The sequence below is a fragment of the Eutrigla gurnardus genome (assembly GCF_963514095.1).
Source record: "Eutrigla gurnardus genome assembly, chromosome: 7".
Taxonomy (NCBI): domain Eukaryota; kingdom Metazoa; phylum Chordata; class Actinopteri; order Perciformes; family Triglidae; genus Eutrigla; species Eutrigla gurnardus.
Window position 1 is genome coordinate 2,401,177 of NC_139921.1, and position 27,895 is coordinate 2,429,071.

Consider the following 27,895-nt stretch of genomic DNA (forward strand, 5'->3'; position numbering starts at 1 on the left):
GTGAGACGGTGGAGACAGTGAAGTTTAAGGTGCACCGGAGGACCGTGGTCCAGTATCTGGTCCGGGTTCAGGACCCCGACACTCTGGTCAGGACTATGACGGCGGCTGTGATCAGCTTGGCTGCCGGCTCGCTGCTGCTGCTCGTATGCAGCGGCGTCGCCATCAGACGCCTAAAGGCCAACGGCTCAATCAAATCAGCTGTGGCAACGAAAACAACAACAACAATCAGCTGATCAGTGTGACGCCATAGTGTCACTACGACCAGATCACGGAGGGACGCGTGGAGGAAGGGCAGCTTCACTGTAGAGCATGACACGGGAGTGGATTTTCACTCCCGTCCCATCCCACTCCCAGAGAAAAAATCCCATCCCATCCCAATCCCGGGCCGGAGTAAAAAAGAAAATCCCATACCGTCCCACTCCCGTAGAATGACTCCCGCTCCCATCCCGCTCCCACTCAAAATTACTCCCACTCCCATCCCACTCCCATCCAACTCCGTTTTTTTTTTTTTTCATCACATTCAACTCGCATGAATCTATGCAATATTTGCGACTTCCCAATAAAGTCAGTTAATCTCACCGACGGATCATTGTGTCGGACTTTAAGGTCCGTGTCCACAGGGGCGATTTTAAACGCGTGTGGACGCGCCGCTTCCTAGTATTGCACGCTTGGTCGGCTGCCACTAGAGGATGATTGACAGGCGCTCTCCTTTAAACAACACATTTTTGCGAGCGTTCGCGAGCGTTCCCGAGGCGGCGAGTCGAGCCCGGCGCCTCTGATTAGCATAAAGTAGATTCGACTTCAACTTTAGGCAAATGAGGAGCGGCCAACTCACGCGCCGTCTCTCGACATTCGCCGCGACGCTACCAGAATGCATTGCACAGCTTTTCACATAGACAATGAATGGGACGCGGGGAAACACCGCTGCCTGTGGACACGCACCAGCTCTCGCTTCCCGGCTTCATCGCCTCTACCTCCCTCCGCGCATTTAACTTCCGGTAGTGGCCGGCCCGGCCGGAAGTCAAAGCACTGTTGGATGTGTAGTTCTTTTGACTTGCTAAAGCAAGTCAAAATAGTTTTGGCTCACTGAAAGATGACTACAAAAATGGACGTGTCTGTCCTTTTGGTTGTTTAACACGGCTGAAAATCATCATCTATTAATGGCGTTCCCGCTCCTGCCCGCTCCCGTTGATTTTTATTCCCATCCCGTCCCAATCACGGGATTAATAAAATTTTGACTCCCATCCCGCGGGAATCCCACGGGAATCACGTGACCCGCGGGAATTCCCGAAAAATGTCATGCTCTACTTCACTGTGACAGCTGTACTCATTCTCCCAGCATGCACTGGGGCAAAAGTGGTTGAGGAGGCAGACAGTGACAACACTTTGTTTCATTGCATTTTATTACATGTGAGATCCAATAAACACAAAACATAAGGCGAGTGATTATTCAGACTGGAGCCTTGAAGGAACACATTCATATTACAGTAAGAAATGTTAGGGTCGCCATGGTTACGGCCACTTCAAAAGTACATGAATGATGACATTATGACGTATGATTATTATAAAAGGCATCATAATGCTAATGTTATGAACCAACAGAATGAGATTAAAACATATTATAAGTATTATTGTAATGTATTACAGACATGTCCCCCAACCCTCTTTTCCATGGTACATATAATAGATATGTAGATATAGATATACATATATAGATATATAGATATAGATATACATATATAGATATGTAGATATAGATATACATATATAGATATAGATATACATATATAGATATGTAGATGTAGATATACAATTGTTATACATATATTGATATAGATATACATATATAGATATACGATTTTTTGGCAGATCAAACTTCACTGATAACGACTGTTGCTGTGATAGAATTGGTTATAAAAAGTTCCCTCCTTTTCCCCGTTGGTATTGTGTAATACACAAACCGGAAGTGTAGATTTGTTTCATTGTTTTATTTGTTTAAAAACAAAGCATGTTGTGGATATTTTCAATATGTTTTAAATCAGAAAATCAAATAAAAAGACTAAATACATTTTTTACCTTACTGTATTCAAATGTGGCCTAATAATGTGTGCTGTGTTTACATTATATTACTGTACTAAACTGAACAACACAGACTGAAGGTTTGATCCAGATCAAAACCAAGATTGGATTACGTGATCTGATTTCAGAATCCTTTTTTCCTTTTGAAAAACCCATTTTCAATATTTAATCCAATCAGAAATCCTAAATCCAATGGGATTCCTTCTGAAAAACTGGGCCCTGGATGCCATTAGTCCTGCAGCACCGTGGACAAACGCCACATCAGTGAAAGTGGCAGTGAGCTGAACGCAGGTGGTGGAACATCAGAATTCAGGGTTCATTGTGATATTTACAAAGAAGAATAAAGCACCGACTGTTTGGAAGAGAGAGACAGACAAATGTTGTTCTCTGACCTCGTTGACAAAAACATAATGAAGGAGTCTCATTCTCCGCTGGTGAAAGGAGGACTAACCCCTCACCTGCTCTCCACTTTGCTTCATTTCTTACAGGAAAGATTCCTTTACGTTTAGACAAGAAGTCAGCAGCTCTACCAGTCAAATGTCTGCGTCTGCGTTGTGTTACAATAAATAAACCAAAATCTTCGTTCTAGTTGTACTGGACCGTAGTGCTGCGTTTGATAGACGGCATACCAGGCATTCTGGAAACATGGGTGGGGCTGTCTGGCACAGTCCTAAACTGGTTTAAATCGTACTTGAAAATCTGGTTACTTCCTGGTGTCTGAGATCTGCTACACATCGTCCTGTCGTCTCTCCTACATGTGAACAGTTTGGTAAGTGACAGTTTCTGATATTTCAAACATACAAGAATGAGACAATGTTCAGTCTTTACTGCAGTAAATGTACTGAAGCTGTAAAATACAGCTTCCACCTGAATGCATCAGTAAGAATAATCTAAGCATATCATGTATTATAGTACAACACTGTGTACTTTTACTGTGGATACTTTAAGTACAATTAGTAGTAGTATTAGTGTTTTTACTGTGAAATACAGTAAATAAAAACATACTACAGAATTACATGTCGCCTAATAAACAAAAAACTATAACCATACAAATTTATGGTGACATGGATCTGTTAGTTAAACGACAAAGTAAAAAATTGTCAACAACGGCGAAAAAAGACAGTAACTACCCACATTCATTGTGAATGCAATTAAATTAAAGGTTCCCTATGTCTAAAAAGCCAGTCTGATTTGGGGAAAAAACAGAGTCATTCCAATACATCTAAAGGGCATTGCCTCAAGTGTTTGTTTTTTTTAGCTATTGTAAGTGTTTATTAGCAATGCTAGTTGAAGTCAACGTGGTCAGTTAGCATGTATCTGAATAAAATTTCCCTCAAAACACCGATCTAACCATTAAACAACATTGTGTACTATGTCTATGTAGTATTTCATTCTTTCTATGTAGTATTTTTTTTGTCTGAAGTTAACGTTGGTTTTGTTGTTGGTTTTGTTTTCTAAAGCTAACATTGGTTTTGTGGCATAATGTCTACCAACTGAATGTACAAACAGTTTGCTGAATGCCAGGAAAAAAATGTAAAATTCATGTCCATGTATACAAATGACTAATTGCATGACTGTTTCACTAATTGCTGTGAGACTTTGTTGGAAGTTCATGTCCAACAAAAGGCCAAAGCAATAAACGTAACAATGTAACTTCCTGACCGGAGTTCGAGCTAATCCGATAACAAAAGAAACCAACAAAAACACATGGACAAGGTCTAACTCCCTACGACAGGACGGCAACGGTGTTTAACGACAACAGGGATTCATCCCTACTGCTTCATGTTGGACATTAAAGTCTGAGCTATTTACAATGTGAATAAAATGTTAGCATTGAAGCTAAAGTTATCTATGAAGAAAAGCTCAAAGATTAACACAAGGACTAAATGCGTATTTGAGTCAGTTGAAATATTGTAACTGGAGCGGTAACTTTGTGTGTCGCTGTGTCCTGAAAGCCTTTGAGATTCTCCTGCTGTCGTCTGGACGCTGTACAACTCAAACGGGACCAAAACATTATTGGTCTCACCGTTAACTACCGTTCATAGTTTTCAAGAAATGAGGTCCCATTGGAGACACAGGAAGGGGCGGGACTTTGCCTCTCTGCTGTCAGTGTTGCCATAGTGACAGTGTACGTCTCTGCCAGCAGGTAGAGACTCTGCTATGAATCAGTGTGAGGACCGAGAGGACGGAGTCCTTCCCTCTAAAACCACCCAGGATGGGGGACATGACAGCCAAACCAAAGCTCAGAGGTGAGACGAGGATCTCGAAGTGTCCAGGACTCAGATCACTCCACCATCATGGTTCTCACTCAACAACATAAATATACATAATATTAACTAGATCCCTTTATTGAGTTTAAAACTGAACCTTGTTATTATCTGACTGTCCTGAGGTGAAGAATCAGGTCTTGGTCCAGATCTTTGTAGTCCATGTAGGGCAGGGGTACTCAAATACAAATCCTCAAGGGCCACAAAGAGGTTTTTCAATGACTCAAAGGTCCATTTATTGAGGTCGGTCAGGCCACATGTGATATACTGTATTTAGTGCATTTCTTTTGTTGTTCTTACCTCTGAATTTTGAGGATATGTTTCTTCAAAATTTGTATGCTTTGTCTCATAATGCCGTTTCAAATTGGAAATCTTCATCACAGATAGTCTCCTGGCATATTAAGCACATGGGTCTTGTGCTGGTTGGAGGAAGAATTAATGCAAACTTTTCAGTCTCTCTGCAGAGGAAGAGGCATCTGTGGATGTCTACAAGGTGTGACCGTTCTCGGGAGAGCTAGACGATGTCACTACAGGGGTCACTCATCGGGCCTTGATCAATGTATGAAAGACAATTTACGGCGACAGTTCAGGAAGAGGGAAAGATCAAAGAGTATTTTCATCAAGACTGCAAGGGTTAAATTCAATAGAAACAGCTCAGCAGGACATTTGATGTTCCCGAGAGAAAGGAACATTATAAAGAAACAAATAAGAAATGTAAGATAACACATTTTCTTCTACAATTCCCCATTTTGTCCTATAGGACAACAGTAAATACACAAGAAAATGTAATCAAGTGAAGTAAGAAAATTACAATACATCAATTCTACACAATTCATCGAAAACATCAGGAAATAATTCTTTAGGTACGTCGTGAGTAGTTCGTTGAATCATCATTTTAGTAGTCACCTTAGCTGTAATAATTTTTACACATTGCTCTGATACAAGAAAAAAATAACAAAAATATAACAAAGATTAAACCAACAAAAACATATTGAACTATATTTGTACCCCAACGACCAATGAGTGTTTCCAACCGTTCAAAAGGGCTACTAATATCGCTGGTGTGCACTTAATCAGCAATGTGTTTAACGTGTGCAATGACATCAGAAAGGCTAGCATTATAATCTGGCACATAAGTACAACATTCAACACCAATCACTGCACAAGTACCACCCTGGGATGCTAAAAGATAGTCTAAAGCTGTAGGCAGGAGGCGTAGACGAGGTTGAAGTCCAAATTATTAAAGTCCTTGTTGGTCATGGAGGAAAGCACAAAGTGACAATATGAAATTTATGTCATGTCCACTTCCGGTGCCTTTAATACACAATTCTAATGGTCCTGGAACTACACCAAGAGGGATGGTAGTAGGGGCATCCATGCACGCCTGGCACTTGTTTATGGCTATTTTGCAGGATAAAGTTCTAATTTCAGGTGAAAACTGGAGAAAGTTCATGGGTGTGAGATGTGTGTATTCCGGTGAAGTATATGGCACGTGTCACATTCGGAAATGGGCAGAGTCATCAGTGGGAAGAGTTCATCGGTATTATGTGGGATGAATCCACATGTGTAACCGTTATGGTTAGAATTGGAGCTTTGGTCAGCTATCATTCTAGGCAGGTTGATATAAGTGTTTGTAGAAATAATTTGGTCGTGTGTTGAGATTTGGTCCAGTTTCCCGTTTCTGACGAAGGCTGGAGACTGCATTCGAGGAGGGATGAGCTATCCCTGATATGCTTCTTTCTGGTGGCTCCATAGCTGCAGTATTAAGAAGGGGATTTTCCAAAGCAACCTTCTGTCCCCATTGCTTAATGCTGGTACTGCAAGGGAGCCACAGCAGTGATAATCCGGTCACAAGCAGCAGCCATGTTGGTGTCTTTCATCAGCATCTGGTCAGAACAGCACCGTTCAGGGTTGTTCTCCTGTTGGGCTGTTGATCTTCACTGGTCCATGTTGGCATCCCGCTGAGCTGTTGATCTTCTGCAGTGTGAAGAGTCCATGTGGGATGTCCTTCACACTTCATGACAGTGTTGTTGGTCAGCAGTATTTGAGATGGACCGGTCCACCTGGGCTGGAGAGCGTGTGGGCTGCGATCACCTGTTAGTGCAAAGCTTAGAAAGAAGAACACAGTTCCTTGCAGACTTCTTGTGTGATAGAGGAGTTGAAATGGGTGCCGTCGTTGCTGTTAATGCAGTGTGGGATCCCAAACGGGCAGACAATGTCTCTGAGGAGCAGGGTAGTCACTGTTGTGGTGTCTGCGTTCCTGTTTGCAAAAACTTCAGTCTATGTTGAAAACATATGATTAAAAAAAACCAATAACAATAACATGTGAACATATGACTTTGTACAAAGTCAATCAGCATATTTACAAAAGAGTCCTCACGGGGGGAATGCGCTTCTTGGTTTGTGGCGACAAAATTGTTTGAATTTAGGGACGTAACAGGAGCAACGTAAATCTGCTTATTGCAGCAACCATTCCCCATTTGCTCCTGTGAGTCACACCATGTGTCACACAAACAAGTTGAGGAAGCAGGAAATGTGTGGCTAATGCGCGGCCGTCGCAGGAGCTCCACAATTCATAAAACAACACAACCAGGGAGAGCGCTCAGAGGTGTCGGGGGCAGCTTGTAACGTAGCCACGTTAAAGCAAAGAGCTCAGCTTGTGGGGCTGAGCATGGAGGTTGGGGGGGCGGGGTGGGGGAAATACTGGGGTCTCAAATAGGGGACCAATTGCATAACCTGAGTCAAGTGTAGGGCTCTCTGATTCCCACTATGCGCATAGACTAAAACACAGAATCTGACAAGAATACCTGTAAAACGTGGAATTTCGTGGAATTTGTCAAAATCTGAAAATCAATGTTTTCTCGAACATTATAAGAGTTTGTTACCATACCTAAGCTGAAAGAAAAGGGAAAGGGGGGGGGGGGGGGGTTAAACGTTGTGTAACCAACGGGAACACCGCCTCATCCAGCATGTCTGAAAAGTGAAACATAAATAGCAGCGAGTGGATTGACAGATACGCTGATTTTAGACACAGCGAAAGTCAGGGGCAGGGGACTGCTAAAAATTTCTTTATTTTGATTTATCACCTACACGATTAGACACTGTTTGATGAAAAAATGCTATAAAATTGTAAAATACTGAATTTCTATAAATGAAAACGGAAAACAGAATTTCAAAAATAAAAACGGAAAACAGAATTTTGAAAAATGAGAACGGAAAACAAAATTTAGAAACATTTAAACGGAAAACACAGAAGTCCGAAAAATGGAAAACAGAAAGCATGGAATTTAGGAAAAAACAATCAAATGGAAAATAAAAAATGTAGAAAAATTAAACTGGAAAAAAGAATTTAGAAAAATTAAACAGAAACCGGGATTTAGAAAAATTAAAACGGGAAGTACGGAATTTGGGAAAAATTTAAATGGCAAAACATCAAATTTAGAAAAATAAAAATGGAAATCAGAATTGAGAAAATTAAAATGGAGAGCACGAAATTCTGGAAAAATAAAAGGAATCTTGAAAAATTAAAACGGATTTCGTAGGGTTCTAGTCAAGTGCTCCAGTGGGAGAGTGGTATGAGCTACCATCTACAAACAAATTAACTCAGGTTTTGCAAGTGGTTTGTCTAGTGGTTCGGGACGGGGTGAGCATAATGATCAACTAAGATCAACTTTCACAACTATATGGCTTGCCATCAATTAGGGAAGGAAGGAGGGAAACAGAGTTAAGAGGTGATCAGCATTCAATAGTAAGGTTATGTTTGGAAAGAAGGGTGAACTCATAACAAGTCTGTCTAGAGGAGGAAAAATGTTGCGTTTCAGAGCGGAAGACAACATGGGAGACAGAGTGGGGGGCAAATAGTGTTTAGTGGAGATCTCAGTACCATAGAGGAGGTAGTTTCCACAGTGTGACTGAAATAAAAAAAATACAGTGATCTGGGATGAACAGAACAGGAGGAGAGGATAGTGGTTGGATCTGGATCTACAGGAAAAATAGAGCTAACACATCATTAACTGCACTGAGGTCTTATAACTTGTCTTATTTGTTTTTTTTTGGTATGGGCAAAATGGGAGTGTTACAGAGGCTGGAGGTAGCTATTATTATGCCTTGTTCTAACAGGGACTCTATCACAGGTGCAATTCCAAGTTCTGTGTCGGGTTTAAGGGGATACTGGCGTTTCTTTGGGAGTGGTTTATCTGGGTTGACATTCATTTTTACACTAGAAGCAGAAAGAATCAGTCCCACATCATTAGGGTGGGAGGAACACAAAGTAGGAGGGATCTGGGATGAAGATGGAAGGAGGTTGTAGATGGAGAAATAGGCTGGGGGGGCTAGGTGTGGTTCTGTCTGTGACAGAGTTGAAATGATAACAGGTTGTGGGTCAAAAGAGACACACAGGATGTACCCCAAAGAGCCAACCTTGTACAGTGGGTAACTGGCTACAGTATCACAAAATGTTTTGTCATTACAACATTGGAATAACTTTACCATCTTGCCCAGCTCCAAGGTGTCGCATTTGTTAGCAGTAGCTACTGCGATATGGGGAACACCGTCATCCTTCTGAAACATAGGTTGTTGAGTGAGAGATAGTTTTACATCAAGTGCAATCCCTGCATGACCAAAATATATATCATTAACATGCAAGAGGGAGGTTGCTCTTTCATCTTGCTCAGCTTTTTGAGTATACTCAGAATTTGGAACTGCATCGTGATGAGCTAGACAATGGAGTGAGGGAAACCAGAGCAAAGAGTCAGATATTTCAGAAATCAGCCAAGAAAGGAAAGGAGAAGTGGGTTGTTTGGTTATATGATTATAGATTGTTTGAAGTTTTAAAGAAAGTTGAGGAGAGGGCAACTGCCAAGCATAGGTCACTGATCGGGAAACCTGTTGTAGCATAGAAAATACAGTATTAACATTAGCATTAGGTACATCAAGATATAACCCATAAGGGGTGCATTAATGGTGCAGCCAAATTGACAAAATAAATCACCACCCAGTAAGTTCAGAGGGGTATCAGTAGCCATTTGAAAGGCATGTTCTCTAGATAGGGGGCCTAATTCCACTGTCATTGGAGCACTTACTGGGTTTTGTTTAGTGATGCCGGAAATGCCTACTGTGTTTACAACCTCAGAGGACAATTCAACGTTTCAAGTTACAATTCAAGTCTTTAGGATTGATGGCAAGTCATATAATTCAGTTAATTTATCCCTCTTTTTTTTTTTTTTTAGAAGAGAGAAAAAATAAAATAAAAATGTACAAGCGAAAATAATAATGAAACACTAATAAAAAATAAGATGAAATAAAAATTAAAACCAACATAATTACAAACGAGAAATTTAAAAATGAAAATAATACATTTAAAAAAAAAAAAAAAACTAATATTAACAAAAGGTAAAAATTAATTCATATAGAAAAAAAAAACAGCAAACTAGTTAATATAAACAATAACACTTAAAGGACAAGGTACTAACAGTATGTGAAACCTGAAGTAATAAAATAGAAAAATAATGTATTTACAAAAAGACTAAAATAGCAACAGGTAGGTTGCTGAAAATGCATTAAAACAGACAGACAACCAACTAGTTACAGAAGCAATACTGTGTTGTGCCTGAACCTGTTCATTGAACGATAGTTCTTGAACTCGTTCATATTTGGTCGAACGTGAACTGAACGTACTGTATTTCTGCCTGATGAACGCTACTGTGAATGTGTTCATCCTGGTGTCTGTGAACGCTCTCTCAGTTTAACTCCGTTCAATAGGGTGGCAGATTTGTATAGAGCATTCCAGGCAAAAACCAGGCCAAAATAAAAAATAATAATAAAGATAAAAATGAAATACAGTGAAAAAAAATAAAAAAAAATAAAAATACAATTGAAACAAAAAAATATTATAAAATGATTAACGAGAAAATAATAATAGTACTAAAAATTAACCAATTAAACAATATTTTTACATTAAAATAAAACGGGGCAAATTAATTGATACAGAAACAACCAGCTCAAAAGAAATGATAATACTAGAAGGATAAGGTACAGTATTAGTTATGAGAAACAAGAAATCATAAAATTGAAAAAATGAAATATTTACAAAAAAATACTAAAATAATAGAAGGTAGGTAGGGTGAAGTGTGTTAAAAAAAATAAACAAATCAACAGGCTAAAGAGAAGCCGGAATACTAAAAGAACCAACAATTTAACTACAGAAAAGAACAAAAGAGTAAATAACAAAGGGCAGGGTGGGGGAAACTAATTAAAACAGACAGAGAAACCAACTAGTCCGAGAAGGGATAAAGGGCCAGTCACTAACAGTCTTGAGTAACAAGAAATAAAAAAAATAGAATATAACGTATTTAAAAAGAAAACTAAAGTAGGTTGGGGAAAATTAATTAAAACAGACACACAACCCAACTAGCTAAAGAAGTGATACTACACAAAAGAAAAATTTGTATTTACATGAAAATAAAGTGCTCTTAGCCACGTGGTTTATCGCAAAACAGCAGTCGTGAATCACAGTGAACAAAAGGTTATTAACTAACGGATAAGGAATTAGAGCTGGAATGTTGTGTTCAATTGTAACCTCCTGAACAACTACTCAATTCTAGCAATAATTTCTTATAGTAAGAAAACAACATATTTATGGCCGCAGCGGGCCTTAAATCACAGCAAAACACAAATACACAACATTGACAAACAAGACGTTACAATGAGCTCATACAACTGTCAAACCGGTTATACACACTTCATTCATTCAATATAACAATCTTTTACAAAGAGAACCACTGAAATCCATAAGATTACAGAGAGTTTCACCATGCAAATGGTCATTATATTTCCAAGTAGGGATTACGATGACATGAGCGGCGGTCTGGCTACCCCTACTTCAATGTCATCCACCTCGCATAACAATCTCTCATATAGAAAAATCCTCAATCACAAAGAATTCCACTATATAAACCGTCATTATACTACCAATAGGATTCAGGACAATATGAGCGGCGGACTGGCTACCCCACTTAAATATCGTCGATCTCACATAACAATCTCTCACATAGAGAAACACTCAGACCCATAAGGTCACGGAGAATTCCACCATGCAAACTGTCATTATGCTACCAAGTTTAGGAATTATGACAATATGTATGGAAGCCTGGATACTCCATAACAATATCATCCACCTCATATAATAATCCGTTACACAGAGAAAAACTCAAACCCATAAGGTCACGGAGAATTCCACCATGCAATCCGTTATTATACTACATAAGGCCTTTTTTTTTTTTTAAACTCACCAGAACCGCCTGCAGTCAACCGCTGCTATTTGAAAATTTAAATCACGTTACCTGGGTCTATGGAAGATCCGGACCTGAGACAGGGCATTTTGAATATCAGCAAAAGTTAGGAATTTTACAAGAGGCTTCCTTTACCCTTTGAATTTGGCGCCGATTGCTAATATTCAAAATCACTCCCTCCAGTCCAGACATCCTCTAGCCCAGGGTTAGCGAGCTGCCGACAACGCCATATTGTGGAAGAAAACTCTTTAGGTCCAATTCTGTAGCTGGTTCAAATGAGATTTAATCACTGACAGTGGAGAAAAGAAATTCACAGTGTATCCATGAAGATCCAGTCTCTCGAATGGCTTGGCCGAGTTGGATTTATACAGAACATGCGAGAGAACAAAAGGGAAGGTGTCATGAGTGGATTTGCATTGAATCAACACATGTCTCTCTGCAGAGGAAGAGACATCTGTTGATATCTACAAGGTGTGACCGTTCTCGGGAGAGCTAGATGATGTCACTACAGGGGTCACTCATCGGGCCTTGATCAATGTATGAAAGACAATTTACGGCGACAGTTCAGGAAGAGGGAAAGATCAAAGAGTATTTTCATCAAGACTGCAAGGGTTAAATTCAATAGAAACAGCTCAGCAGGACATTTGATGTTCCCGAGAGAAAGGAACATTATAAAAAAACAAATAAGAAATGTAAGGTAACACATTTTCTTCTACAACCTCTCACACACACATGTGAAATGCTCTCATATACACTACTGAAACACTCTCACATACACTACTGAAACGCTTTCACACACATTACTGAAACGCTCTCACACACTACTAAAACACTTTCACACACACTACTGAAACACTCCCACACACACTACTAAAACACTCTCATACACACTACTGAAACGCTCTCACACACTACTGAAACGCTCACACACACTACTAAAACGCTCTCACACACACTACTGAAACGCTTTCACACACACTACTGAAACGCTCTCACACACACTACTAAAACACTCTCACACACACTACTAAAACACTCTCACACACACTACTAAAACACTCTCATACACACTACTGAAACACTCTCACACATACTACTAAAACACTCTCATACACACTACTAAAACACTCTCATACACACTACTAGAACACTCTCACACACACTACTAAAACACTCTCATACACACTACTAAAATGCTCTCATACACACTACTTCACTATAATTTGTGAGAGGATTTTACTTGGTTATATGAGAGCATTTCAGTATAGTGTGTGAGAGGATTTTCAGTTAAACCGGAAGGCATTTCAGTCAAAGCGGAAGGTGTTTCAGTAAAACCGGAAGGCGATTCACGTGTTGATCGTCAGCCACGTTGTTTGCAACACTAATGTCTGCCCAACAGCCTGCAGGTAGCCTAACCGAGGCAGCAGCGTTACTCTTCACACTACTGGCGTCAGCGGAGACCATCAGAACCTCGTCAAATGCGTTGTCAGGCAGCAACTGACATTGCAAATCCAAGCCGCGACACGCTGGACAGTCACATCGCGTTGCTTTTCCCCTCCCGGACAGCACAGCAGCATAAACACTGCCAACTGCAGCTCCAGTCCGGAGAGAGTGTGCGCCGCGTTATCATGCGCAACGCTTCGGCTACATCAAGGAGGAAAGGGTAATTATAAATATAGTTTTTCTAAATTATTGTTTAATCGAACGTAACGCAACGTAATATGGCATGGTAGTGAGCTAATAGTTAGCTGTTTGTGCCACCACTACAAACATGCGGGGGATTGAGCCCTCACTCTCTGCTCAGTTGTTGTTTATTCAGAGCTATTGTGTGCGTGTGTATGTGTGTGTGTGTGTGTGTGTGTTTGTTTGTTGGTTTTCATCTTTCTACTCTGTTTAGATACACAAATACGATCGCATTTGTCAATCGCGGTATTTTATTTTGAAATTGCTTTTATTTTGAAAATTGATCGGCTTGTCTCGTGTTTTTATGTGTGACTTCCTGTCAGAATTGACACGATGGCTCGCGGCTCGCGCACAAAATAGACCAGACGGCGAAACGATCGCTGCACGGCGCTTCGCGTCTGGTCTGAACTACACTATCAGTTAACAAGGGCGCCGAAAGGAAGCGGGCTCCATTCAGTGGCTATTCGCGACGCTTCGGCGGCCGGTGTGAACCGAGCGTAACAGGGTTTCCGCAAGAATCTCAGATCTACTGCAAACTTGCAGGGCGCCCAAAGTGGTACACTGTCGAATTAGGTGCTTGTAGGTGCCAGCTAGTATTGTTTGTAGTCTTGTAGCATTGTTGCTATGGTAACATACGGGAATGCGAGTCACGTGGTGGGACGTAAGCAGGTAGTAAAATCAGCTGTTCTTCACCTGGTGTGTGAACTGTCTCTAAGACAGTCTGAGCAGCCTCACAACAACAGCAATCAGAGTAAAAGAAAAATAACACAATGTCACTGCTTGTGTTTTTAGCTGCAATAAATATACACAAACCAGCATTGCTTTGAAGATATGTTTTATTGAACAGCCAGTGCATCTGGCAGGTGAAGTTTTCCCCTGCTTAGCCTCATGGCGACTGGCTCCTATTTTTTTTGTTTTTTTGTTTTTTTGATAGTCGCTTTACAGTGCAATTTGGACACATGACACGTTCAATATCAATACACCTAATAAAATAAACCAGCGAACATCGCTCTCTCTATATATATTTGACCTAAATATGAATATTAATGCGTTAAATATAACTGATATTAATAAGTATTTGGTATTGTATTTCCTATAGCAGTATGACTTATATTGTACTGGCTGTTTTTATGCAGTCTGATTGTTGCATTCTTATTTCAGAGTCAGGACACAGCAGCATAACCATTTCAACAAGGACGTAATACTACTCCCTAATCAAAAACAATCAAGCTGAACATATGCTCTGTATCCCTTTCTGGGCCTTACTTTCTGTCTCTGTCTGTTTCTCCCTCTGCCTGTTTAAGTCTCCGTTTGTCTCTCTTGACCTGTCTTTGAACGTTTGTTCCTTTGAACAATTGTTGATCATCTATCCATCGTCTACCGCTTATCCTGTTTTCAGGGTCGCAGGGGGACTGGAGCCGATCCCAGCTGACATTGGGCGGAGGCGGGGTACACCCTGGACAGGTTGCCAGTCCATCGCAGGGCCAACATGTAGAGACAGACAACCATTCACACTCACATTCACACCTATGGGACATTTAGAGTCATCAATGAACCTATCCCCATCCTGCATGTCTTTGGACTGTGGGAGGAAGCCGGAGAACCCCGAGAGAACCCACGCTTACACAGGGAGAACATGCAAACTCCACACAGAAGGAACCCGAACCGACCCGGGAATCAAACCCGGGACCCTCTTGCTGTGAGGCGACAGTGTGACACTACACCACTGTGCAGCCAGTGTTTATCATGTTCATTTATTTTTCATAAAATGTTTTACAATGTTTTAACAAAACTTTCATTCATGGAATACACTGCACAAGTGAAGAAAATGTATTAACAAACCTTAACATAACTCCAATGTTTTTCACTGAAGACTGCAGAAGTGAGGAAAAAACATTATTCCATGGTTACCATCATTTTCAATGCAGATTTTCCTGCATTGTTAATGAGACCTGAATGCCACAGCTGAAGAGGGTCTGTTGTGTGAAGAGGCCATGGTTTTTCCATTGATTTATCAATTCTGTTACTGCTCTTTCAATCCTTGGTAAATAAACATAATGCAGACAAAATAAATGTAGTTCATTCAATGAATCCAGTACACCCCATCCATGACTCTATTGCGTTCTACCCATAGTCTCTCAATTCTTTGGTTGTGTACTGATACACCTGTAATAACACTGTTCAATCCTCTTCTTTCCAACATAAGACGGGCAACATTTATATTTTCGATACCATGATCACATCTGACCCTTAAGGGCAATCCAATGTTCTGTACTCCTCCTAGAAGTAATGACAAGACGTATGAGGCTCTGTTGTTGGACAAGCACCGTAAGTATATAATAGTCCGGCTGAAGCCATCCACACAGCCATGAAAGACCACCTGACCAGCTTGTGGTTGCCATCGTAATATATATATATATATATATATATATATATATATATATATATATATATATATGTATATGTATATATATATATAATGTGTGTATATATATATTTATGTATATATATACATACATACTGTATATATACATATACTGTATATATATATATATATACATACATACTGTATATATACATATACTGTATATATATATAAACAGTATATATATATATATATATATATATATATATATATATATATATATATATATACACACACTGAGTGTGTGTGAGAGCGTTTCAGTAGTGTGTGTGTGAGAGCGTTTCAGTAGTGTGTGAGAGCGTTTTAGTAGTGTGTGTGAGAGCGTTTCAGTAGTGTGTATGAGAGTGTTTTAGTAGTGTGTGAGCGTTTCAGTAGTGTGTGTGAGAGCGTTTCAGTAGTGTGTGTGAGAGCGTTTTAGTAGTGTGTGTGAGAGCGTTTTACTTGTATGTATGAGATCGTTTTAGTAGTGTGTGTGAGAGCGTTTTAGTAGTGTGTGTGAGAGCGTTTCAGTAGTTTGTGTGAGAGAGTTTCAGTAGTGTGTGTGAGAGAGTTTCAGTAGTGTGTGTGAGAGTGTTTTAGTAGTGTGTGAGAGCGTTTCAGTAGTGTGTGAGAGCGTTTCAGCAGTGTGTGTGAGAGAGTTTCAGTAGTGTGTGTGAGAGCGTTTTACTTGTATGTATGAGAGCGTTTTAGTAGTGTGTGAGAGCGTTTTAGTAGTGTCTGTGAGAGCGTTTTAGTAGTGTGTGTGAGAGCGTTTTAGTAGTGTGTGTGAGAGCGTTTCAGTAGTGAGTGTGAGAGCGTTTCAGTAGTGTGTGTGAGAGCGTTTCAGTAGTATGTGTGAGCAAATACTTTTTCAGTTGTTTATGTGAGAGTGTTTCAGTAGTGTATATGAGAGCATTTCACATGTGTGTGTGAGAGGTAATTTTGAATTATGTCCCTGACGGCCACTCATAACAAGTCCCGATACACATGTTGACCCAACCAAAACACATACTGAAAAAATAATAGTTCCGGGGCCACAAATAGGTGGCCGCCTATTGAGTGCCGCTGATGTAGGGGATGATCTGAATCTAGTGTCGACTCTCCTGTTGAATCCATTTGTTTTCACTTTGGTGAACAATCACTGAGACCAGAAGCTTTAATTGCCTTCAATACTGTTAGTTGTCTGAGAAGAAGAAGCAGTAAAGTTTGATGAGTCAAATAAATATTCAGATTAAATATGAACCTGACAAACACCTGGACCAACGCTGTAACCTGCTGACACTTGAATGAATGAAATGAAAGGAGTGAAAGTTTAACTGGGAAATTCAGATTCTCTGTTGGTCTGTTGGACCACAAAAACACAGTGTCGATCAACAATAACTCACAACAGCTGATGGAATCTTCCACCTGAGTGGTTTGTAATTTACACACATGAAACATTTGCTGAATGAATAATGTGATGGTCTGAATTGCCAAACATCTCCCACAATGCAACTTGCCCCTCACACTACTCAGTTTGACAGCAGGATCGTTTTATGTTTATTTTTTTACTCATGACATTGCAGATAGGAAGGGGGGTTTCCTCCATATCGTGACCTATGTATCATGATAATATTGTATTGGGATAATATCGTAGTAAAAGTATTTCTTAAATTGTATTTAATGTATCAGGATGCAGCAGCAGAGACCAGACTCCCCTGAACCTGGACCCAGCTGTGTATCCATGAAGACTGACTGGTCTATGGATCACCCTATTCTTTTTAAAGCTGAACAAGCTGCTGATGGAAGGTAAGAACTGAACCTGAACTCTCATTAGAGGATGAATCAGGTCTAGACCAGCACCTTAATCAATAACTCAGAGTCCACCAGCCCTGAATCCTGCAACCCGTTCTGTCTTCTGAACCACGATGAGTGACAGACAGTCTCTTGTTTCCCTGAAGCTCGAACAGAAAGGACCAATTAAATCCTTTTTAACTGGGATTAAACTACAGAATATGAAATAAACAATCCAACCTTAAAGAGACAATGAGGAGAAAACCTCTTGAAAGAAAAGACTCATAGACGGGAAAAGTAAAGAGTTAATGACATAGAAGAGTAGGCTAAGCTAAGCTAAGAACTGAAAGACTCCAAACTAACACCAAACTCGAGCACCGTCTTCCTCTCACTCAAGGGAGGTTGTAGAGCAGCGGTACTCAATAGGCGGCCCCGGGCCGCATCCGGCCCGCTGGCCACCTATTTGTGGCCTCGGAACTATTATTTTTTCAGTATGTGTTTTGGTTGGGTCAACACGTGTATCGGGACTTGTCTCCATGCCAACTTTTGAAGTGGTTCGCATATTGCCACTTTCCCAGTAGGAGATAGATAGTAGATAGCATAGACGGGAAAAAAGATTACATGAAAAGGGCGTGTTCCAAGTTCTCTGCCTAAAGAAAGGTGGACAGTGAAAATCGCCAATTTAAAGAAGAATGGACTGAAAAGTTTGCGTTCATTCTTCCTCCAACCAGCACAAGACCCATGTGCTTAATATGCCAGGAGACTATCTGTGATGAAGATTTCCAATTTGAAACGGCATTATGAGACAAAGCATACAAATTTTGAAGAAACATATCCTCAAAATTCAGAGGTAAGAACAACAAAAAGAAATGCACTAAATACAGTATATCACATGTGGCCTGACCGACCTCAATAAATGGACCTTTGAGTCATTGAAAAACATCTTTGTGGCCCTTGAGGATTTGTATTTGAGTACCCCTGTTGTAGAGTATTAAGTAAGACACTTTATATCCACCAGACTCTTATTATAGGTTTTAACGTAACTGATAATGCATGAGGAGGTGTCTATTATCAGGAGGTAATGGACTACGTGAAGGACAGAACCATCAGACGCCCAGTGGAGATTTTGCAACCAAAATGTAAAGTTGTTTCATGAGTCATAACTCCGTTTCCCCATCATTGTCACCCCATAAGGTTCTCATGCAACGGAAACAATGTCCACTGCTCCCGTTAATAGGATGGACCTTAGATACGACTTGGCAACGGGAGATATTTCTAGTCCGCTCAGCTCATAGAACCCTTAGGCTCAGCTACAAACCACAAAGCTAACATTATGTTAGCAAAACGCTGAGTCCAGCACAAAGTCGGGTGTTCACGGGTCCACAACGTGGTCTCATGTGAGTCAGATCCATTTATAGTATTGATTCTGACACTAGCATCAACTCTTAGAGCAAGACTCATCAATATAAAGATAAACAGAGCAAACTGATTCATGAAGCTCAACTAGTTAGAATCTGAAATTGTATTTAATGTATCAGGATGCAGCAGCAGAGACCAGACTCCCCTGGACCTGGACCCAGCTGTGTGTCCATGAAGAGTGACTGGTCTATGCCTCGCAGTATTGGATTTAAAGGTGACCAAGCTGATGATGGAAGGTAAGAACTGATCCTGAACCCTCCATAGAGGATGAATCAGGTCTAGACCAGCCAGAGAAAAGTTAAGAGTCAGTGAGAAGCTAAATTGGCTAATGTGACAGCTATTGCAAGCTAGGCTAAGCTAAACTAAGCTATGCTAAACTGGGTTTACAACAGAGCTGCTAGAAAACCCGGCATCAGACTCCAAGGGGCTCTGACCAAACTGGGTACTTGATGCGTTTGGAGTGAGACCGCTTTGGTCCAAACAGGTAAAGAAATCCAGAGGAATCAGGAACAGGCAACAGATCAAAGTCCAGGAACAGGTACGAAAGGAGAAATAGATACATATCAGGTACTGGATCAGGCCAGGATTCAGGTTTTCATGGGAAGGAAAGGCAACATTTGAACTTTGATCTTTTCTGACTTTAATCCCTCAAAAGGCCTTTCAAGGCAAGCAAGCAGCAACCAGAGAGACATTCTACACCATCTGGTCCAAGACCTGAATGAGTTTTACTGCAGGTTTGAGAATCCAACATTCACATAACCAATGTATCTGGTATTTAGTATTGTTGTTGGTGGATTCAGGTCCAGATTTTGACATTTAAGTGCAAAGTATTTAAATATAAAACATGCATATACAAATATGCCCTCTACTAATTGAAAGTAGATGAAAAATCCAGTTCTGTACAGTGAAGCCAACGCTGTGCCTTTAACTGTCATTCTCTCTGGTTGTATAGAACCAGAAGAAGATTTCACCGAAGACCCTTCACTCGAGGCTGTAACCCATCCAATCTCTGCTACCCACCATTCTCCACCGGTAAGGGACTTGAAGTACTAGGGGGGCTATGGAACTGCCAGTCTGCAGTCAAGAAGGCGGACAACATTTCAGCCTATGCCTCCCTGCAGTCTCTCCACTTCCTGGCCCTCACAGAGACCTGGATCACCCCGGAAAACACTGCCACTCCAGCTGCCCTTTCAACTGCCTACTCGTTTTCACACTCCCCAAGACGAACAGGGCGAGGAGGAGGAACTGGGCTCCTCATCTCACCCAGATGGTCCTACCAGGTCCTTCCTCTAGACCACCTACCCCGATCTACACTTGAATTCCACGCCGTCTCTGTCACCCTTCCTTTCAAACTCAACATCATAGTGATCTATCGCCCACCCGGTCCTCTCGGTGACTTTTTGGATGAGATGGATGCCCTCCTGAGCTACTCCCCTGATGATGGCACGCCACTCGTCGTCCTCGGTGACTTCAACATCCACTCGGGAAAGCTGCACTCATCTGAATTCATCGACTTCTTTTCCGCATTTGACCTTACGCTCTCCCCCTCTCCACCAACTCACCGCGCCGGGAACCAACTTGACCTTGTCTTCACAAGATCCTGTGGCATCCCGGCACTCTCTGTTACCCCGCTCACCGTGTCCGACCACCACTTTGTGACTTTCTCCCTCCACATGGAGCCCACCACATCCCTCCCCTCTACGCCTCGAATGGTCACCAGCCGCCGCAACCTGAAATCCCTCACTCCCTCCGCTCTCTCCTCAACTGTTATCTCCTCGCTACCATCCTCAGAACAGTTCTTCCTAATACCTACTGAGGAAGCCTCCTCCATCCTGATGTCCTCACTCTCCTCTTCTTTGGACACTCTGTCCCCCTATCTCACGACCTGCGCGATCATCTCCCCCCCCCTCCCTGGCTGTCTGAACCTCTGCGAACCAACAGATCATTGTTGCGAGCGTCAGAGAGAAAATGGAAGAAATCGGGCCAGCACGAGGACCTTGCTCAGTACCACCGCCTCCTCTCTGACTTCACCTCAACTGTTTCGGCAGCTAAATCTGCCTTCTACCTGGCAAAGATCAACTCTTCTGCCTCCAACCCCAGGAAACTCTTCTCCGTGTTCTCCTCCCTCCTCACCCCTCCTACCCCTCCGCCCCCTTCCTTCCTTACTGCCGATGACTTTGCTACTTACTTTACCAAGAAAGTAAATGACATCAGCTCCTCATTTACGCCTATTCCCTCCCAGAAGACATCTCCCCCAACCCTCAACTCGGATGGTCTTACCAGCTTTACCCCCCTCACCTCTGAAGATGTTCACGCACTTGTTACATCTAACCATGCCACCACCTGCTCCCTCGACCCGATCCCCTCCTCTCTTCTCCAAGACATCTCACACGACATCTTGCCATTCCTCACCACCCTGATCAACTCCTCCCTCACCTCAGGTGTCATTCCAGCGGATTTTAAGACAGCTACCGTGAAACCTCTCCTTAAAAAACCCACCCTAGACGCTACTGACATCCAAAGCTACAGACCTGTATCTCTTCTTTCATTCCTCTCTAAAACCTTGGAACGTGCCGCCTACAACCAACTGTCATCCTATCTCTCGCAGAACAACCTCCTAGACCCTAATCAATCAGGATTCAGGACTGCTCACTCCACTGAGACGGCCCTCCTCACAGTGACCGAGTCCCTGCGAGACGCCAGAGCCTCGTCCCACTCCTCCGTTCTCGTTCTCCTCGACCTATCTGCTGCGTTCGACACAGTCAATCACCAAATCCTCCTCTCCACTCTGGCTGAACTTGGCATAACTGACTCTGCTCTCGCCTGGTTTACATCATACCTGACAAATCGCACCTTTCAGGTCACATGGAATGGCTCTATGTCCAAACCCTGTTCTCTGGACACGGGTGTCCCTCAAGGCTCAGTATTAGGACCGCTTCTGTTCTCACTATACACCAGATCACTAGGTTCTGTTATCACATCGCATGGATTCTCCTACCATTGCTACGCAGATGACACCCAGGTGTTCCTCTCTTTTCCCCCGTCCTCTGACACTCCCATTGCAACTCGCATCTCGGACTGTCTGGCTGACATCTCTGTCTGGACAACTGCACATCACCTCAAGCTTAACCTGAATAAAACCGAACTCCTCTTCATCCCAGGGAAAGACTGCCCTCGCATGGACCTGTCGGTCACTGTCGAGGGCATCACAGTATTGCCGTCGTCAACTGCGAGGAACCTGGGTGTAATCCTCGATGACCAACTATCCTGCACCCCCAACATCACTGCTGTGGCCCGATCCTGCAGATTTGCCCTCTACAACATCCGCAGGATTCGGACCCTCCTCACAAAGGATGCAACGCAACTCTTGGTCCAAGCACTGGTCATCTCCCGCCTTGACTACTGCAACTCTCTCCTGGCCGGACTCCCGGCCTCTGCGATTAAACCATTGCAGCGTATCCAGAACGCTGCAGCACGTCTTATCTTCAATCTACCCAAATTCAAAATGTGACCCCCCTCCTCCGTGACCTCCACTGGCTCCCTGTTGCAGCACGCATCCAATTTAAGACGATGACACTGGCCTTCAGGGCCATCAATGGAACGGCACCCATCTACCTTCAAACACTGGCCAAACCTCATGCCCCGAAGCGAGCACTTCGCTCCTCTACTTCAGCTGGCCGGCTGGTACCACCATCGCTGAAATCAAACAAATGTCGCTCAGCAAAGTCCAGACTCTTCTCTGTTCTGGCGCCTCAGTGGTGGAACGAACTCCCGACTAATGTCAGGACAGCTGAGTCATTTGCCATTTTCCGAAAAAGGCTCAAGACTCACCTGTTCAGACTTCACCTCGACTAGCATGAACCCCCCCCCCAAAAAAAAAAAAAAAAAACCTTACCTATAGCACTCTGATCGTAGCACTGTTGCTCTTGAACTACTAGTTTACTCAGATGAGGACCTAACACTTGTTCTACTTTTGGCTCTTACTTTATCGGCAATGATTCGTTGTGGTTTCCTTGTTTCCTTCTTTTGACAAATGTACTTATTGTAAGTCGCTTTGGACAAAAGCGTCTGCTAAATGACCTAAATGTATGTAAATGTATGAAGTCTATGAGAAAATTGTCCTACTTCTCTCTGCTGGCCACCAGGGGGGGACTCCTCTCTGGTTGTATAGAAGTTTATGAAAAAATGGTCCTACTTCTCTCTGCTGGCCACCAGGGGGCGACTCCTCTCTGGTTGTATAGAAGTCTATGAGAAAATGGTCCTACTTCTCTCTGCTGGCCACCAGGGGGCGACTCCTCTCTGGTTGTATAGAAGTCTATGAGAAAATGGTCCTACTTCTCTCTGCTGGCCACCAGGGGGCGACTCCTCTCTGGTTGTATAGAAGTCTATGAGAAAATGGTCCTACTTCTCTCTTGATGTATTATCTCAGTAAACATTGTAAACATGAGTTTATGGTCTCAATCTCTAGTTTCAAGTCTTCTTCAATCCAGCATGATGTTCATTTAGTACATTCAGATCCATTTAGAGTCCACCAGACCAGAAAGCAGGGGATGCTTTAGGGGGCGGGGCTACCTGCTGATTGACAGGTCCATTTAGAGTCCAACAGACCAGAAAGCAGGGGATACTTTTGGGGGCTTACCTGCTGATTGACAGGTTACTACCACCCTACCAATGTAATTAGCTACTAAGATGACTTAAACACTTAGCTGTAAAGTTGACCTTGAATTATGAAGCTAACTTTGTTAGCAGCTTCACACCAGAATCCACATGGATCCAGATCCAGTAAGGTTGCTGCTCAGGGTGCCGCTCTGCCGCTTGTGTTCATCAGAATCCGAGGCTTCAAAACCGTAGTCCACAAACCAACAGGCGTTGTCACCATGACAACGTCCACTTCTGATCTCCAGTCTGTGGTTTAGTGATTCTTTAAACTTGGTTTTCTCCACAGAGTTCAGCAGATCTCAGAGGTTCCCTTGACCCAGCAGCATCAAACAGACCTGGACTCCATATTTATGGTGAGTACATGTACAAGCTCACCTTTCACTATTAACCACATCAACTACTGGCTGAACAGGTTCTAGTGGTCTCCATGCTGCTCAGACCCACACATGAATCCCATGTTGGGTTCTTTAGAGTTCATGTTCAGTTTATCCTTCTGTTCCAGATGCTGGAGGAGAACATCGTCACTTTTTTGAAGAACGAGCTGAAGAAGATCCAGAAGGTCCTGAGTCCAGATTACCCAGAATGCTTGGAGAGTGAGGGCGAGGAGTTGTTGGACGGTGAGGATGAAGAGCAGAGGAGGAGCAGAGAGGCGTTTCAGAAGATCACAGTGCACTTCCTGAGGAGAATGAAGCAGGAGGAGCTGGCTGACTGTGTGCTGATCAGTAAGAGGATTTTAACAGATTTAACATGGTGGAAAGAAGAGAAGGATTCAACATGAAGAACTTCATATTTCTCCTAATAGGCTGCACACAACTTCAATGTTTAGGTTCTCTGGTTGTCTACACACCCGATTACAGCTGATGTCATCATAAATATGTGTACGCATGATGTCAACGTTTATGTCGTTTTGCTTCAACCATCCAGACGAGTTAGAAGCTTTAAACAGTGAATTTAAACTGTTAGTAGCATCTAAATGTCTGCTTGTTACGTGTTTGTTTGTCAGAATAGATATTCCAACAGACTCAAGTTCTACAGAGTTCAGACAGGATCACCACCGTTTCAGAGGAACAGGTGTTTCACTTCACCCAGTAACCGTGTTAACTGGTGACGTTCAGCTCGTATAACTAAATAGGTGGTAGATGAAAAGAAAAAATGTATTTAAAACAGGCTTCTATGAGGACACCTCCATGTTTTCAATGGTGGCGTCTCAGCGTGGAGGATTACGGTATACCAGGACATTTAGAAATCCCAACGGTACTATTTTCAACAGAGGCTCTTTATTTTTAGTCTGACTCACTGAGCTTTACAGCTTCAGTTCAAAGGGTTATATATCCTTCCAGTTCTGTTTGTCTTTTATTTGACTTCTGTTGGCTTCATCAGGTGCACCTGATTGATTTTGTGTCCAATAGTTATGATTTAATCATGAAAGAAGCTCATAAAGTCACTACTACTGAGGACTATAGGAATACATGGCTCTAACACATGGCTTGTTCATAGACTGTTAAAGGGTCCGTAGGATCCACTAACTGTGTTCCTTTGTTGTTTATCCAGGAACCGCTGGTGCAGTGTACCAACTTAAACTCAAGTCTTACCTCAAGAAGAAGTTCCAGTGTTTGTTTGAGGGCATCACTAAAGCAGGAAACCCAACCCCCCTGAATCAGGTCTACACGGAGCTCCACGTCACAGAGGGAGGGACTGCAGAGGTCAATGACCAACATGAGGTCAGACAGATTGAAACGGCATCCAGGAAACCAGACAGACCAGAAACAACCATCAGACAAGAAGACATCTTTAAAGGCTCACCTGGAAGGGATGAACCAATCAGAACAGTGATGACAAAGGGAGTGGCTGGCATCGGGAAAACAGTGTTAACACAGAAGTTCACTCTGGACTGGGCTGAAGACAAAGCCAACCAGGACATACAGTTCACGTTTCCATTCACTTTCAGAGAGCTGAACCTGCTGAAAGAGAAGAAGTTCAGCTTGGTGGAACTCATTCATCACTTCTTCACCAAAACCAAAGAAGCAGGAATCTGCAGGTTTGAAGAGTTCCAGGTTGCGTTCATCTTTGACGGTCTGGACGAGTGTCGACTTCCTCTGGACTTCCACAACAACGAGATCCTGACTGATGTTACAGAGTCCACCTCGGTGGATGTGCTGCTGACAAACCTCATCAGGGGGAAACTGCTTCCCTCTGCTCGTCTCTGGATCACCACAAGACCTGCAGCAGCCAATCAGATCCCTCCTGGGTGTGTTGACATGGTGACAGAGGTCAGAGGGTTCACTGACCCACAGAAGGAGGACTACTTCAGGAAGAGGTTCAGAGATGAGGAGCAGGCTAACAGGATCATCACCCACATCAAGACCTCACGGAGCCTCCACATCATGTGCCACATCCCGGTCTTCTGCTGGATCACTGCTACAGTTCTGGAGGACGTGTTGAAGACCAGGGAGGGAGGGGAGCTGCCCAAGACTCTGACCAACATGTACATCCACTTCCTGGTGGTTCAGTCCAAACTGAAGAACGTCAAGTATGATGGAGGAGCTGAGACGGATCCACACTGGAGTCCACAGAGCAGAGAGATGATTAAGTCTCTAGGAAAACTGGCTTTTGAGCAGCTGCAGAAAGGAAACCTGATCTTCTATGAACCAGACCTGAAAGAGTGTGGCATCGATATCAAAGCAGCCTCAGTGTACTCAGGAGTGTTCACACAGGTCTTCAGAGAGGAGAGAGGACTGTACCAGGACCAGGTGTTCTGCTTCGTCCATCTGAGTGTTCAGGAGTTTCTGGCTGCTCTTCATGTCCATCTGACCTTCGTCAACTCTGGTGTCAATCTGATGGCAGAAAAACAAACAACCTCCTGGTGGTCTAAAGTCTCCAGACACAAACCTAAACTAACACATCTGCACCAGAGAGCTGTGGACAAGGCTTTACAGAGTCCAAACGGACACCTGGACCTGTTCCTCCGCTTCCTTCTGGGTCTGTCACTAGAGACCAATCAGAAACACCTACGAGGTCTGCTGACACAGACAGGAAGTAGCTCACAGACCAATCAGGAAACAGTCCAGTACATCAAGGGGAAGGTTGATGAGGATCTGTCTCCAGAGAGAAGCATCAATCTGTTCCACTGTCTGAATGAACTGAATGATCGTTCTCTGGTGGAGGAGATCCAACAGTATCTGACTTCAGGACGTCTCTCCTCCAATAAACTGTCTCCTGGTCAGTGGTCAGCTCTGGTCTTCATCTTACTGTCATCAGAAAAACATCTGGACGTGTTTGACCTGAAGGAATACTCTGCTTCAGAGAAGGCTCTTCTGAGGCTGCTGCCGGTGGTCCAAGCCTCCAGCAAAGCTCTGTAAATATAGTTTTTCATTCAGAAAACAACAAACCATCTTGGAATTACAAGGTTCTATCTGCATTCTGAACCATTTGATTGGTTTTCCCAACTGCAAAAGGTAAAGAAGTAAAAAGTAGTTCCAAATAGTTACTTAAGATTAAAGGTAAGAAAGTATTTAGTGAAAAAACTACTCGAGTACTGAGTAACTTCTGAGTAAATTCTGATTATTGTGGCCCCGCACCTGGTGATCTGAGAGACTAACAGGAGGCATAGACGTTGGAAGGGCAGCTAACCCCCCCAGTTACATAAAAATCAATGCTTTCTCTAACATGAAGCGTTTGTCACCTCAGCTGAAAGAAAAGAAAAAACACAGCTCACCGCTTCATCCAGCGTCTCTCCTCTCTGTCTGTTTCACCGACACACACAGACACACACACACACACACATACACACACACACACACACAGTGATGGATAGTCACGTCGAAGACATTTATTCCAACTGTTCTCTGAGTTTTGTCGACATAAGAATGACTCGACCCACAAGAATCTGCGTGATGAGCAGCTACAAACAGAATCTCACATCAGAAACATTCAGAAAGGAACTGATTCACAACTGAAAGTGAAACTTAAATAGGATCGACAGATTCACTGACTTTAGACGGTAAAAGTCGGGGGATTTCAAAAAGTGGGCGGTATATTGTGACTCCTCCATAAATGATTGCACATACACTTGCATATTTATGCACATTTGTCTCTGAATGACAAGGATTTAGAATTAAAAAACGTTAAAAGAGTTCTATCTATAACTGGGCGTGGAGAGTTTGTGTGCCGTCATGTGACTGCCTGGCTGCGTTTGATTGGTGAAACGGAGTCAGTGAGAGTCTTGAAAGAAGAGTCAGACAGAAATAAACAGATGGCACAGTGTGACGTTAACCTCACCATGGAGCCTAATACACCACCCAGCTGCAACAATAACCTGATGA

General features: G+C 42.6%; 1 protein-coding gene across 1 annotated transcript in view; it reads left to right on the plus strand.

Annotated features, from left to right (window-relative positions):
* The window catches only part of LOC311016208 (uncharacterized protein), a 250,094-nt gene that overhangs the window by 185,167 nt on the left and 37,032 nt on the right, over nucleotides 1–27,895 (plus strand). Inside the window, exons 10-14 of the mRNA XM_084013784.1 lie at nucleotides 17,394–17,510; nucleotides 19,034–19,150; nucleotides 23,860–23,926; nucleotides 24,076–24,295; nucleotides 25,125–26,928. Coding sequence (XP_083869910.1) covers nucleotides 17,394–17,510; nucleotides 19,034–19,150; nucleotides 23,860–23,926; nucleotides 24,076–24,295; nucleotides 25,125–26,928 — 2,325 coding nt within the window. The remainder of the gene's footprint in view (nucleotides 1–17,393; nucleotides 17,511–19,033; nucleotides 19,151–23,859; nucleotides 23,927–24,075; nucleotides 24,296–25,124; nucleotides 26,929–27,895) is intronic.